The sequence below is a fragment of the Notechis scutatus genome, chromosome Z (genome assembly GCF_049901735.1).
Source record: "Notechis scutatus isolate UNSWTSFEM ecotype Mainland chromosome Z, rNotScu1.2, whole genome shotgun sequence".
NCBI lineage: Eukaryota > Metazoa > Chordata > Lepidosauria > Squamata > Elapidae > Notechis > Notechis scutatus.
The window spans coordinates 91,844,727-91,860,580 of NC_142025.1; the positions used below are offsets into that span (position 1 = coordinate 91,844,727).

Sequence of the window (15,854 nt, forward strand, 5' to 3'; positions counted from 1 at the left end):
TTCAGTTTCAATCCATTGTTCTTTGTCTGGCCTTCAGGTGTTTTGGAAAATAGCTTGGTCCCCTCCTGTCTGTGGTAGCCCCTCAAGCAGGTAGAAAAACTGCTATCATGTCTCCTCTTAGCTTCTATGCATTTCTATTATGTATATTTTCAAAAGTACATTTTTATTAATAAAAAAGGCATTATGCATAGTAATACCTGATGAAGTTCAGAAACCAGACACAGGATTTCTGGGCTCCATATGATATCCTCACCTTCCGCTTTTCATAAATAATAAAATATATAGTTCACACTTGCCAGCCTACTTCCACTTAATTCCACTTCTCTCAGACAGTATTTAGAATACTTTTAAGTGCTGAAATATATTCAGTTACATTAATCTTTGCAAATTTGTTTGGTGATTGCTGTTTTGCAATTAGGGTGCATAGATTCCAGAATACAGAATTTGAATATAAGGACCCAAATGTATGGATTTTTAATAGCTTTGGCAGCAAGATTATTATACGCACAAAGTATAATATGGAAGAGTATTCCTCCCACAAGGGAGGAATTGATCATAAAACTCTCAGAATTAGCAGAAATGGCAAAACTGACTTGTTGGTCAAGGTTTTGGTTTTTTTTAGCAGATTGGAAACCTCTTATGGTTTTTGCTTAAAAAAATAAGGAAAAAATGAAATAACGATCTATGGATTCAATGACTGAAAAACATGAGAATATAATATGGGGTTGAATGGATTTCTGGAAGAGATAGGAGGGAGTAGAGGTGATGGGTTTGTCAATATATCTTAAAGAGAAGTTCAGAAATCATTTCTATCTTTAGATGCTTTTTGCTTTATGTAAAATTCTGAATAATTTTTCTTTATAAATAATTTTTGTTGGCTTTAAGTATATTCCTAATGGAGAAATTACCTTTGAGTTTCAGGGGGTTAAGATGTATTACTCAAAAATGAATTCAGATAACCAAACTCTGACTAAATAGGAAGTGAGTCTTATATCATTTGTTTCTACAGATACTGAATACAATCTGCCAAATGTGTCAGTTGTGTTGATTTGCAGGATAAGAACAGCGTGACAGGTTCAGCTTTTGGCACAGAACATGTGTATATGAAGCAAGGGAATGATGGGGAGCTTTAGTGTACAATATAAACCTGATACGCTTTCTTCTGAAATAATGTTTCTCTATATTTTGAAGATGGGTCCATTTTCTTTTACTTGTTTTTCCCTAGCCATGTTTTCTGCTTCCTGGACACCTGTTCTCCTCTCATCGTGTCTTTCTTACACAATCTCTGAACAAATTGTCCCTGCCACACAAATGGAGCTTGGAGACAGAATTGTGGCTGCTTTCACTAATCCTTCTGGCTCGGTAGCTAAATAGCAGAGCCTCTAATTTCTCAGAGCAAAGTTTCAACTTTAGCTTCTTCTGTTTCTCTCCCTACACTATACATCTTCTGCAAAAGCCCAGCAGATTGGTTCTTAAGGTGCAGATTATAGAGGTCCAGCATCAACCAAAAGAGAATAAATTAAGGAAACTTTTCAGTTTGCTTCTCCTGGCACAAACTTCCACCCCTTCTCTATTTCATCAGCTGCCAGCTGTCAAGTAATACGTGCAGTTAACAAGTTTTTTATCCAGCTTGTTCTAAACAGCTTCTTCCTTCCTTATCAAGGGATTTGTGGTTTTGCACTTTCCCAACAATCTTGACCTCCTGCAAGGAACTCTGAGTGTGTGGGTGAGCATAATGGATATCAGCTGTTGAATTCAGGTTTCAAGAATCACACACAGAGGATAAACAAGCTGGAATGAATATCATTTATATATGACTATCTGCTGCAGTTGCTTTGAAATAGGCTGATTTGTGCTCAGCAGAAAGTTAGGATTTTGCATTGCATGTGGGAATCAAAGTATTAATGTAATATTTAATCATAATATTTTGCTAATCCAAAAAAGACAACAGCAAAATTACTAGTGTCTATCTATTTTTGCTTCCATCTAGTGTGGTCCAGATATTTGGCACACTGATCTGGAGTTTAGAAAAATTTGCTCACTACCACATCAAGAAATGTGTTGCCAGCTTTTGCTGAAAACTAAGATAAAATTGTAAAGACTTAGACCAAGCTTTCTCAGTCTGATGCTCTCCGGATAATATTGGTTTGTCTCAAAAGTCCCAAAGTCCCTTTGGCATTTTTGGAAATGTACCTAAGAGGCTTCGGTTGCAGAAGTTGACCTTTCCTAATGCTGTCTTACAGCTCTGCCTTTTGGATGGGGAGCCAGAATAGATGACCTTGTTGTCCCTTCTGACCCGAAAACATAAAAACAGATCTGATAAGTCAGACTGAGTTCTAACTAGCCCAGCATCCTGTTTCCAGCAGTAAATGATGCTGATCTGCCCCAAGGAGAATAAAAAAGAAACAGCTAATCCACTGTTTTCAAGTCAGGGGCTTTGGAGGCAAATGAGATTGGCCCTCAGGAGCTACCCTTACCCTGCCTGCGTGTCCCACTTGCAAACTGATCTTGTTCTGAGCACTTTGTGTGGCTTAAGCAGATATCAATCCCCCAAAACCAAGAAAGACACAGGATGATTCTTCCAAGGAGATTTTTTTTTAAATTGTTCCATGCCTACAGATAGAATCTTGCCAGACTGAAACATTCTACTATCTGCTTCAAGCATATATTATTAAAACTATTAAGGAGAGGCTGACTGGACTAACTGCCTCTCATTCCTCCTTCGGGGGAATCCAGGCTACTACAACATCACAGTAGAAGACAATTGTCACCCAAAATGCATGAAGAAAGAATACGTGGCCTCTGTCTCTTGTGTGGCTCTGAGAACTCCAGATAAATCTGTGCATTTAATGCAATTGGGGCATTCCGTGCTCTTCTTCAAGGTATTCTACATTTGTACTTAATCAACAGATAGGTCAGAATTGTAGCTATTAGAAAATGAGCAAGAAAAGAGGACCCACATGAGATAATATCAGAATCAAATTAGATTATGTTCAATGCACAACATGTTGACACTGGAGGATATTTTTAGCAGAATGTTATTTTTAAGGATGATCTGGGAGGAAATTATGTGGTTGGATGGAAGCATCCTGTGAGACAGGCCCAGACATTTTTTTCTGCCCAGAGAATTTGGGAAGCTTGAGACAAACTACATTTGGAAGCTAGTATAAAAGTGAGATTTGGGTAAATTGTAGTTGAAAGTATCCTCATTTCATTCTCCTAATAATAGCCTTATTTATGTTATCCTACTTAAAAGATTAGGAGTAAACATCACAGTTGTGGCATAATGGAGTCAACAGTGATAAGCATGATACTTGGAAGCAAAACTACTGTATACATTTTCACCACAATGTGCTTCTAAACCTGTAATGTTCATGTTTTTTCAGCATAGGATTATAGAAAAGGTGTGAGAAAAGTGAGATATCCTTTCACTTGTTAACACTCATACTTGTGCCCTACCCAGACATCAGTGTTACAAGGCAGCTAGGATCAGGAGCTTGCATTTGCTTCATGAAATGTGATTCTGTCTGCAAAGTTGGACAGTTATGTACACTTAGCAATGTGCATACGCATTCAAGCCAAGATGTTAAAAGTTCAAGCAGTGTAACTTTTAGAAACCCAAATATTCCCTCTGCTAATATGTAAAATATGTGGAAGGGATCAGTTGGTCGTCCAGGCAGGAATTACCTGGAAAGTCTGCATAGGGAGGCAGGACACAGAGAGTGAGAAGGGAAATAGGAAATTTGCTGGTTTAATGGCATCAGTACTCAGATGTGCTGAGCACATGGAGCATAAAAAGAGCTTTACTAAATGGACAATCTGTGTTTTGTCTCCAGGATGCCAATAGAAAGTCCACGAGAAACACATGGATGCAATAGGGCTTCTCCTGTTTGCATTAGTAGGAACTGCTATTCAGAAGAGATAAAAGGGCATCTTACATAAGTATTATGTAACCATGGACAATCTTAATCTTGATGAATGTGGCCAGTCTTCTTTGAAACTATCAACACTGCGAGCATTGTTAATAGCATTACCTAGTGATGCGCTGTGCATGGAATGTCCCATAGTTTTGTTTTTGTTTATTTATTTATTTTTGATGTAGTTATTAGAAAGCCTTGGCTTTTTGTTGCTTGCCCTAACAATCCACTCTCATACTTTCTTTTTTTTCCAAATGTAGAAGCTGCCAACTATCCCTGGCAAGTGGACATTGCTAGAGCTTATGAAATTGTACCTTGAAACTGTAGAACAACACGTATTAATGCTGTACCTCTTTTGTTACATATTTTGTATTCAATGTATAAATCAGGGGTAGTCAACCTTTTTATACCTACCGCCCACTTTTGTATCTCTGTTAGTAGTAAAGTTTTCTCTAACCGCCCACCGGTTCCACAGTAATGGTGATTTATATAGTAGGGCACAAACCCCTACCGCCCATCATGAAAGCTGGAACGCCCACTAGTGGGCGGTAGGGACCAGGTTGACTACCACTGGTATAAATGCTTGTTATCTTTCTGTTGATGAAAATAACTAACTAAATAAGAATACTCTCTTACATCAAGCTCACATCAATGGACACATATGTATAGTTTTATTAACAACAATATCAAAAGGTTTCCACCTCTTTATTCCAGAAAGTTTTTTCAACTTCCAAGTCTGCCTTACAGACTTAGGATTTCTTTGTAGTATCCCATTCAAGTGGTAACTCAGTTCCACCTCCACTGGTTTTAAATTCAGCCTGCAGGGTCTGCTCAGGGCTTCTATCTACTATAGAAAGAAGCTCTGAATTCAGAACCTATTATGCAATATATTGAAACTGATCCTGAATTGTGGCCCTATATGGTTTTCTGCTGGGGCCTCGTGCTTTGCTCACCATATCTCTGGTCACATTGGAAGACTTGTGCTGATATGTCAGGAACTGGTTCAGCTAGGCAGAGATGGGCTTTTTAAAAATAACTACAAAATGTTGTTGCTTATAAGGCTGTGGATTGGGGCAGGAGGCGGCTTAATCCTTCTGCATTCACTTTTTATAGTGTTTTCTGTTGTGGTTGGGAGCTGCCACTGCCCCTCCGCACTGACTTATCCTGGCACCCAAACATCACACACCCTGTTTGCCTTTCCAGCATATCACATGTGGATGATCCCTCGCCAAGTTTTCTTCTATTTTTAAAGTCAAAGTTCATTTAAAGAGGGGTGAAAGTAAACATTGAATCCCCTTTCAAACACAGGATACAAGCAAGAAGGGAGGGGGTGGTTGATGGCAAGGGACAATATTGATAAAGATTCATGCTATCAGCATGGTATATATTGATACTGACATATATGGCTCTTGGTTACAGCTAATGGCCCAATGACCACAACGATAGCAGGGATTAGTAGATGATGGACCCAGTAACTTTTGTGAAGTGCCCATCTCTCCAATGTTATAAAAACACACCCTGTCTGGACTGTGGGTTGCAGGTGGGTGCTCACCTGAGAAAGCGGGCTTCCTTCATTATGAAACTAATGCACAATGTCTGACACAAAAAAATAGTTGAATGAGTGAGTTAGAGTCCCTGTCTCTGACAAGCTAAAGATGTAGGTTCACTAAATCTGAGGATTTTAAAAGAATCCACAGTCCCCATCATTTTTATGAGAAGTGACAGAGCTTTGCAAGTATTAGGAGTGGACTCAGTGTCTATCTTCTTGCAACATCCCCAGCCTTTGTTTAGAAACCATAGTAATTAAACTCACTGCACTGTGTGAATCCAGTTATTATTTTAAGCTATAAATGTGTTGTGTGCAATGAATCCAGTTATTATTTTAAGCTATAAATGTGTTGTGTGCAGTTTTGCCTTAACGTGCCATCAGCCACAATGTTTACAGTGAAATTGGAGGCATATAAATTTGATACGTATTTAACACAGAAACACTGATTTCTTAGTCATGGTTTATGGTGGAGTGTGAATACAACCAATAGTAAACGACAGTTCTCTCCTGGGCACATGCCTTTCACATCTCAAATCCTTACAAGGATTGCAATTGCATGTTTTGCTTTATTTTTAAGGAAAATATGGGAAGTTTTCATAGGATTGTGAAGATTTTCAAAAATAGCTTTCCCCTTACTTCTGTGGACTTATAAAATATTGGCACTTTGTCTTAATGTTAATTGAGTTCCCTGGGTGAAAACTCCCAGGGAGTTTTGCCTCTCTTTCCACTGATTAATGTGGGATATTAATGTGGGATAAGTGTTTGCAAGAGCCTTCTGTGACATCCCCAGTGGAGGATGTGTCTTAGTAGCTGTATAGTGCAGGAATAAAGTATCTCAAAAGGCAGGCTGAAGCAGAACTGGAATTTTAAAGAGAATCTAAAATGAAAGAACAGGTTCAACCAGTAGCAGGACCCAGATGACCTTGGCTGACCTTGGAAACTAAATAAGATCAATTCTGGGACAGGGGAGGCAACTGGCAATTTCAGAATCAGTAGCTAGATTGGGAAGTAAAAAAAAAAATCTTAGAGGACAATGGCAAACCAATTCCATAACACTTTCAAGAAAACTGCATGATGGCCTAACTGAGGTCAATTCAAGAGCTCCTTCCCCTTTTAAAATGGGGTCCGTGGGGATATTTCACAAGGGAGATGTAGAAACTCTGACATTTTACCCCTGCCTCTTAGGCTGTTCTACTATCTCTTATTCAGTTTCTATCTCTGCCAACACTCTGATTCATTTTCACCATTAGAATAGAGCCACTGTAGGTGAAAATTCCTAAATGGATAATATCCCTTTTTTGCATTGAGTCTACCCTGTTCCTCTTCAAAACTATTAATAGTACTAAAAATGTTGGCTTTGAGCATGCCAAGTCACACTATCTTCCTTGCTGAGTTGTCGGAAGGAGACCTTGGAGCTTTGCCCTCTTGAATTGTATAACTAACCACTCCCTACCTTGAATGGTTGCCAGGTTCCTTGGCCTTGCTTTGGCATCATGAACAAGTCCCAAGCCTGGATTAGCTGTCCCTTCCTCCACCTTCTATCAGATCTCACCCACCTTCCCAGCTGTCAAATTGTTCTGTTCCTAGTAGCTTTGAACTACACACGTCAACACAAGTGAATCTGTATCTCCAATTATTCTGAAGACTAGCTGTAGCAATTCAATTTGTCCAACAGTTATTATTTGCAAGGATTTGTTTGGGGTTCGGGTTTAATAGAAAAAGCAAACCAGCATGACAAAGTTGAACTGACCCCTTAACTCAGAGGTCTCCAAACTTTGTAACTTTAAGACTTATGCACTTCAACTCCCAGAAATCCTCAGCCAACATAGCTGAGGAAGTTGCAAAGTTTGCCCTAACATATGAGAGTGACTATTATGGAAAATAATAATTATTTACCAGATTACTCTACTCTAACATTTCCTTGTTTTTCTGCCTTTTCCCCCTTTCCCCTCCCTACTCCCCCCTCCCTTCCCTAGTGGTCTTCACAGCTGTTGCAGTATATATATCTCACTACCAAATCCCAATATACTACAGTGTTTTGGATAGAATTCCCCTGCCCACTTGTCATGTAGATACGAGTGGGCCCTTGGTCTATTATCCCTAGCTGGAGTAGTTTAATCATCTCTTTATTTGGTAGTGCTAGGAATAGATTCTGCTCTATGTAATTCAGTATTACCTAGACCACTCTTACCCGAATTGATGACAACCTCTATAGCTTCCATACTCCCTAACCAACATGGCGGTCTAACTTTAACAGATGTTTCTGATTGAAGCTGCAATCCAAACATTTTGGAAAGCATCTAGTGAGAGAGGTGGATCTTCCCTGATTAGTAATAGTTCACTTAGTAATAGTTCAAACAGACCTTTTCCCAATTCTAATTGGAGGTGCGGGAGACAGAGACTGGGGTATTTTAATGTACAAAGAAAGTTGAAGTTGACCACTAATTATACTCTGTTTTTAATTTTATTTGTCTCAGGGAGACTGTGGGGGTCTGGATGGGGAATAGATTTTAGCATAACCTTAATAGATCCAAGTGATTATGGGCTTTGGACTCCATAAGTCCTGGAACTGAAGAAATTTCATCTTTGATCCTGAATAGGATTGTTTTATTGCCTTTGATTCAGGAAACAATGAACTTATCGCTTCTGCTTCAAGAAGAGGAAGCAACTGTGCACCAATTATGATTGCTCTTGGATGATGAGGCCTTGCTAAAGATCATTCATGCCTTAATCATTTTCTGGATGGATTATTTCAATGCAATCTACATGGAGCTGCCCTTGAAGATATCTGGAAGCTACAACTGGTCCAGAATTTATTTGTTTGTTTACAACATTTATATAGCCACTATCTTCCAACCAATGCTGGGTACAGTGTAGATATTTATGGGCAATCCTTGTTACAGTCATATAACTTCCCTACTCTGTAAACTGTACTGGATTCCTACAAGTAGTTCTTTATTTACATCCATTTTATTAGCAACTCTTCCAAGTTATAACAGCATTGAAACAAGCAACTTATAAGTGGTCCTCACACTTATAACTGTTGCATTATCTCACAGTCACATGATCAAAATTTGGATACTTTGCAACTGGCATGTATTTATGACTCTTGCAATTTCCTGAGGTTCTGTGATTGCCATTGCAATCTTCCCAACCGGCGTCCAACAAGTAACGTCAATAGCAGGTGGATTCACATCATCAAAATTCAGGCTCTTAGCAACTGGTTCACATTTACGTCGCAGTGTCCATGATTGCCGGTTCCCGCAAGCAAAGTCAGCGGGGGAAGCTGGATTTGCTTAACAATTTTATGATTCACTTAACAACCACAGTGATTTCCTTAACAATTGTGGTTTTAAAAAAAGCCACAAAATTGTGTGTGGCTCACTTAACAACCACCTTGCTTGGCTTCAGAAATTCCTGTCCCAACTGTGGTTGTAAGTTGAGGACTACTTGCATGGGCTTCTGGGTGCAAATCGTGATGCTATCATTTAGAAAACCCTAAATCACATGGGACATGGATACTTTCAGAAGTACCTTTTCACAGTAATATCTGCCTGTCTCACATGGTGTAATAGGGAGGGTACACCCTAAGTCTATTCCTTGAAACTACAGGTATTCATCAATTTATGACCATAATTCAGCCTCAAACTTCTGTTCCTAAGCAAGATATTTGTTAAGTCAAATACCTTAAAAAATGCCTGGCTAAGTGGCAGAACCTAGAGATTCAATGTTCTCAATAACTAAAGCAGAGTTAGATCACATTCAATGAGAAAGTTACCAGGCGTTATTGGACTGGGAAGACGTGCGCCCTCCCCCCAAATACCAAAAGAAATCAAAGAGAAACCACTGCATATTGGCTGCCCAGAACATTTCATGGACTAGGAGTCAAACTCAGTTTGAAAGAGTCCATTCTCTTTTTAAAAGAATAGCACCGTGATGGTGAACCTATGGCACGCGTGTCACAGAATGGCACGCAGAGCCATTTGTGCCATTTGTGCAGGCAAACTTACCTCACTACGCATGCACGCACCTCACAGCTGATTTTCGGCTGGTCTGAGGACTTTTTCAACCTCCCAGAGGCTTGAAAAAGGCTTCTGCAGGCTTTTCAGGCCGACTAGGCCCGTTTCATCACTTCCTGTTTTTCTGGAAATACCAGAAGTGACGAAATGGGCCTAGTTTTCATCCTGAAAAGCCTGCAGAAGCCTGCAGAAACCTTCCTAAAGCCTCTGGGAGGCCGAAAAAGGCCTCAAACTGGCTAAAAATCAGCTGTGAGGCACAGTGCAGGTAAGGGGGTGGCGGGGTGGATCAGTGGGGATTGAGAACATACGTTGGGGGTATGGAGGAGTGCACATTGCCTTCTGGCATGTGAGCACAAGCATGCAAGAGCACCAGTGGTGAGATTCAATTTTTTTTACTACCAGTTCTGTGAGCGTGGCTTGGTGGGCGTGGCAAGGGAAGGATACTGTAAAATCTCCAGTCAGAGGTGGAATTTGCCAGTTTTCCAAACTACTCAAAATTTCCGCTACTGGTTCTCCAGAACTGGTCAGAACCTGCTGAATACCACCTCTGAAGAGCACGTACAATTTTTGGCACAGGAGTCCAAAAAGGTTAGCCACCACTGGAATATCAGCCATCAGAAGCCAAATATTGAAAAGGAAGTAAGGGGTCAAAAAATCAAGAAGATGGTCACCAACAAGTGATTGAATCCCCCCCACACACACACACCTTTATAGCTGTCACAAATGCATATTAAAAGCAGGAATATTTCAAGCATATATCTTACCATCCATCCATGAATACCTCTCAAAAGCGGAGTGGAGAATCATGCTCTTAAATCATGTTCTAGTATGTTGCTTTCTTCCAATTCCCTCACTTTGCTGGGTACAGATAATCCTTGGTTTCAAGCAGAATTTCCATTGCTAAGCAAGATAATTGTTAAATGAGTCACTACTGATTTTATGACTGTTTTTGCCACGATTGTTATGCAAATCACTGCACTTGTTAAATGAATCATATGGTCGTTATGTGAATCTGGCTGCTTCCATTGACTTGCTTGCATGAAGCCAGCTGGGAATATCACATGCCTCAGCACCCTGCGACTGTTGTAAATACAATGTGTCTTCAACTTACAACAGTTCATTTAGTGACTGTTCAATATCCCTTAAAAAGTGACTTTCATACTTAACCACCATTGCAGCATTCCTGTGGGCACAGGATCAAAATTCAAATGCCTGGAACTGGTTCATATTTATAACAGTTGCAGTGTCTGGGAGTCATATGATCACTTTTTGTGATGTACCAACAAGCAAAGTCAATGGGGAAGCCAGATTCACTTAACAACCATGTAACTATCTTAACAACTACTGTAATTCACTGAAGAATTGTGGCAAGAAAAATCATGAAATGGGGCAAAATTCACTTAACAAAATTCTCTTTCTTTGCAACAGAAATTTTGAGCTCAATTGTGATCATAAGTCGAGGATTACCTGTAGGTCAGGGGTCTCAAACTCGCGGCCCGCAGGCCAATTGCGGCCCACAGGACGATATCCTGTGGCCCCCACCGTGATATGAAAGTATAATATTAGTGCGGCCCGCAGGGGGAATGGACCTCTGAAGGAAGTCCCGCCCGCTGTTCCTAGTCGTGGCTTCTTCTCCAGCCTGAACTTTAACAAGTCCAAGTACAGGTCCAGACTTCAAGCCATACTGAGGGTCTCAAGTGCCTCCTCTCTCAAGCCAAATGTGGCTCAGATATGTGAGAGGAAGCGTTGTCAAGTCTCTGGCAGCAAGGAGTAAGCTGGAGCAGCCATGTTCTGAGGAACTGTTCATGATCTTCATTCAATGTTCCATTCATGTGTTCAGGACAGTTCATGTATTGGAGAAATCATTAACTGTTGATGACATTTGAGGATATTTTTTAACAACGTTTTTTGTGGAATCCTTATGCGGCCCAGCCTCACCCAGACTCTGCCTCCAGCGGCCCCCAGGTAAATTGAGTTTGAGACCCCTGCTGTAGGTGCTGCGTGCCAAGCACCTAAATTTTGATCATGTGGGGATGCTATTATGGTCATAAATGTGAGGACTGGTTGTAAGTAACCTTTTTCAGTGCCATTGCAATTTTTAAGGACCACTAAATGAATGCTTGTAAATCCAGAATTACCTGTAATGTGTAGTATGGAAGCTCACCTTCTTTAGGAATAGAAGTGGAAGTGAAAACGCTTGCTGATTTAGCTCTCTATTTCTGAAAATAATGAAAGAACCACTCTCTAAGGTGTGCTGCAGTATTAAGTACACTTTTGAGGTGGCATGAGGTAGCTTGCAGCTTTATGGTAGCTTTCTTTAGCCAGGCAACAGATTTATTGTTTATTTATTAAATTTATATGCAGCCCACTCAAAGCAACTTTTCTCTTATATGTGTCTAATAGAGGTTTATGTTCAAAAATGTGCCCAATGAATATGAAGGAAATTTGTTATCTTGTCAGGTTAGTAGAACTAGACTGATACAAAAGTGTCCAAGTGAAAGAAATACACATTCCATCATTTTCTTTTTATTTCATTCATCCTTTAAAACACAATCAAGAGAAATCCACAGATAATTTGTGAAAATTACATTGGAGAAATCCAATGATAATTTTATTTAAAAGAAAACAAGAAATAGAAGGCACTAGGAAAAATTCACAGTGGAAACTTTCTTCTTCCTCAACTACTTGTACATAGATGGGACAAGGAGGTGAAAGACCAACTCTGTTCTTTATAAATTAAATCTGTTTCCTACCCTTTCTCTAAACCTCTTAATTCAACCTTCATTCATCACTTTCCCAAGGTGTAGTTACTCTCCATCTTTCATGGCATATGTTCACTGACTGGGACATTTCCATGGGTGTCTCCTATCCTAAGTCACAGAACTAGGGAAGGAATATCAGAATAAGATCCTACAAGGTAGCTCCTATCCTAAACACTGCAAAGTTCCCTCCTGGAACAGGACCAAGAAGGCCAACAATTTCCTCCAAATTATTTCACTTGCTACACCATTAAGCACCATTTTCCTGAACTCAAGAATAACTCCAGCATAGCTCTCACTTGCTCAACTCAGAAACTGCCATTCTTATCATTTTGATCAGCCATTTTATCTACAAATTTATTTTTCACTGTAATTTTAGACAATTGTGTCAATCACCTTATACAAGGAGGGGCTGTTTTTCTTTTTCTCCTTCATTCATGTGGACCTTCCTTACTTCTCCAGGGAGGTAACATTAAATAAAAGAAGAAGAAGAAAGAACAATACAGAAAAATGAGCACTGGTCATAGAAATATGTAATATTATACATCTAAGTATATATACACAAACAAATACATCCTACATCCCTTCCCCACCCCCAGAAAAAAAGAAGGCCATCCAAAGTTCAATCCCACAAAGTCTTTTCTATATATCTGGGCCCCTTCAGATTGTTCTCATGCAGCAATAGGCACATTGGCCCAAACACGTTCCAAAAAGGAGAATTGTTGAGTTGCCTCAGCCTCTCTGGGCCTCCTGAGACATAGAGCGGGACAGTGAGCGGCGCAGGCCAGCTCTTTTGAAGTCGGGGCAGGTGGGCTGGACCACAAGGGGCAACTCTTTGGTGATCTCAAACACAGGTTTCTTGTCAGGGCAGACACCTGTGACTGGCAGTGACTCCGCGGACTCTGATGGAGTTGGTGTCAGCTCCCGTTCAGCCTTGGTGCTTAGCTTGACTGGTGTGAAGATGGGCAAAGGCAGATGGTAAGAGACCAGGGGCTCACCCAGCAGACCTAGACGGAGGATGCCCCATGGTGATCGCTGAATTATGGCCCAAGCCTCCTGTTGTTGGTGGTAGGTTTCTTTGCGATGATGGTCCACCTCAGAGTGAGAGCAGCTATATGGATATGAGCACAGTTTGAATTAAAAATCGACCCTACAACATACCTTAATAATTCTGTCTGGAAACCAACCTTACAACATACACTGCTAGCAGAAATAGAAAACTGAGTAATTTCATCTGGAAGAATGAAGCCATCCAGAATATTGCCATTCAAAATCATAATCTCAATCTCTGTTTGGCTTGTTTGAAGTTCATGCTCCATTTGCCAAAAGGAGAAGAAATTAGGGATGCAATAAGAGCATGCAAGCTCAGGTCTCTCAGTTTCATCCCATGCTTCCCATGGTCTAACATCAACACTGGGAGGAAGTTTATTTCTGCTTGGAAGTTCCCTTCATACATCCTTTAGAGCTTTGATCTTCCATGATTGTCAACAAATTGAGAAAGCTGGTAAAAAGGAAAGATACAGGAGCTTGCCTAAGAGACTCATGCCCAGTTTTGCTTTCGTGTGGTAGCAGTTTGTTGAGAGGAGAACATCCAAGTGAGGCTTTATGGATTGAAGATGTTCATGAAGGATATTCTGATTGCAAATACTTAGCTGTGACAGTTACAAAGTGGAAATGGTTAGTTCCAAATGGAATTGTGAAGATCTCTTCCCACGCCCCTCAAAAAAAATCTATCCAGTTTAGGTGAATGGAGCAAATGCAGATTAATAAACATCCTAACTTCATATAAATGATAATGGGGACTAAGCAGGCAATGTGATTAATGTGTGGAAGAAAGGAAGGAAGAAGAAAAGTTTCTTCCATACTTGAAATAATTAGGGAAGGGGGTGAAAATTATATTGCATTGTGTCTTTTCAGATTTGTAACATAACAATAATGCATTTCAAATTCTGTAAAACAGTGTAATCAGCATTGTTTAAACGGGAGAACGTGTTAAGGCTGTATTCCCCTAAAAAGAAAGATAGCACATTCAATTTTAAAAGGAAAAGAAAGAATGAAGGATGACATCATAGATTACATTTTGTATGCTAAAGATAGAGAAAAGGGCAGAAAGAACATTTTGTTCTCTCCCTCCCTGCTGTCTTTCTCTCATGTTAGTAGATCTTGAAATGCTAAGTAAACTGGAGAAATTCAGGAAAGGGGGTCCCTTTCACTCAGTTAAAATATTTACACATTATACTAAGCCTTCAAGTATATGTTTGTTGCTAAGCTTATGTGAAATTGAACTCAGTATATATATCATTCACTGTCATTAAGTTAGGTGGCTTCCAAAAGGACTTGGACAAATTAATGGAAGATTCTTCTTTCAATGGCTATTAGTTACAATGCTTGCCAGAATAGGAAGCAGTGTGCCCTTGCTATAAGTTCTCAAAAAATAATAGAGAGAGTAATTGCCTTTTACTCCTATGTGTAATTTGTTTCAGGAGCATCTGCCTGTCCAGTGTAGGTGAACCAGGAAGCAAGACTAGGCAGGTCTTTGCCAAATTCAAAGAAATTTGCTCTTACAGCCAATGGAAATATATATTTTCTAAACAACAAGGACAATCAACTCTTTCATGGCCTGCTTGCTACACTCAACCTGGCTTTGAACCAGCAATGTATATGATCCATCTACTAAAATGAATTGAATAGCAGCAGGAAAATCTGACTTTTCAAAATCCCGGCTGCAATAACCATGAACATACCATTCTCCATTCAGCCCAACTCACCTTTTTCAACAGTGTATCACTGATGCTGTGATTTAATGTCACATATCTATTCATCTAAGATGCCATTATCTAACCACAAGCTTAAAGCATATGGAGATTCATATTCATGTCCATTCCTTGGGTGTGCCTTTCCCTTCTGCCTCTTCTGTCTTTATGTGTAACATACAGTAGCCCTATATCTGGTGCTATACATAATCATAACCTCAGAAACACTTCAATCCAACCCCATGGTAATTGTTGCTTTCCAATAAAAGAAATACATCAATTTCTTGAAAAATCCATCTGTTCTCCATCTCCCGATGCATGTAGTACTTCCAAGATCTGATTATGTTTGATTTCTTAAATGAATGTATCATGATTTCACTTTGGGTTGACATATTAATAGGAGTCCCAGCAGTCCATCCTCCAAGTTTCAGAAAAGAACTGGGGAATCTCTCCCCACCCATCTGCTGGAATAAGTAATTTTTGACCAAGTTAAATACAACCTTTGCCTAACCAAAGCACTTACCCTTCTTCAGGCCTTGAGGTGAGTGACAAGTCTTTCCATTCAGCATTGAATGATTCCTTCCTGGCTTCATCCTTCTCAGTCACCTGGCAGGCCAGTTCAGCTGCAGACAGAGTTCCAGAGCTACGGAGAACCACACTCTTCCCGTGCATCTTTGTGTGTAAAGTTCTGCTTGAAATAAAACGAGGTCTGTAAGTCTCAATTCTGCCCAGTGTTTTGTCCCTGTTGAGGTGGCTTATATAGTTTTAGGAGAGCTCATTCCTAGGGGATTGTACTGGAGCTAAATTGGTCTTGCAGAGTCACTCCTACAGCATTCCAATACTGAATACCTCTCTTC

At 39.9% G+C, this 15,854-nt stretch overlaps 1 protein-coding gene across 1 annotated transcript; it reads right to left on the reverse strand.

Annotated features, from left to right (window-relative positions):
* Window positions 1–11,995: 11,995 nt before the first annotated feature.
* Window positions 11,996–15,727, reverse strand: TCAP (titin-cap). The gene is made up of 2 exons (XM_026679729.2): window positions 15,521–15,727; window positions 11,996–13,355 (listed from the first exon to the last, which is right to left on the reverse strand). The coding sequence occupies exons 1-2, from the start codon at window positions 15,667–15,669 to the stop codon at window positions 12,977–12,979; spliced, it is 528 nt and encodes a 175-aa protein (XP_026535514.1). The 5' UTR covers window positions 15,670–15,727; the 3' UTR covers window positions 11,996–12,976.
* Window positions 15,728–15,854: the final 127 nt, after the last annotated feature.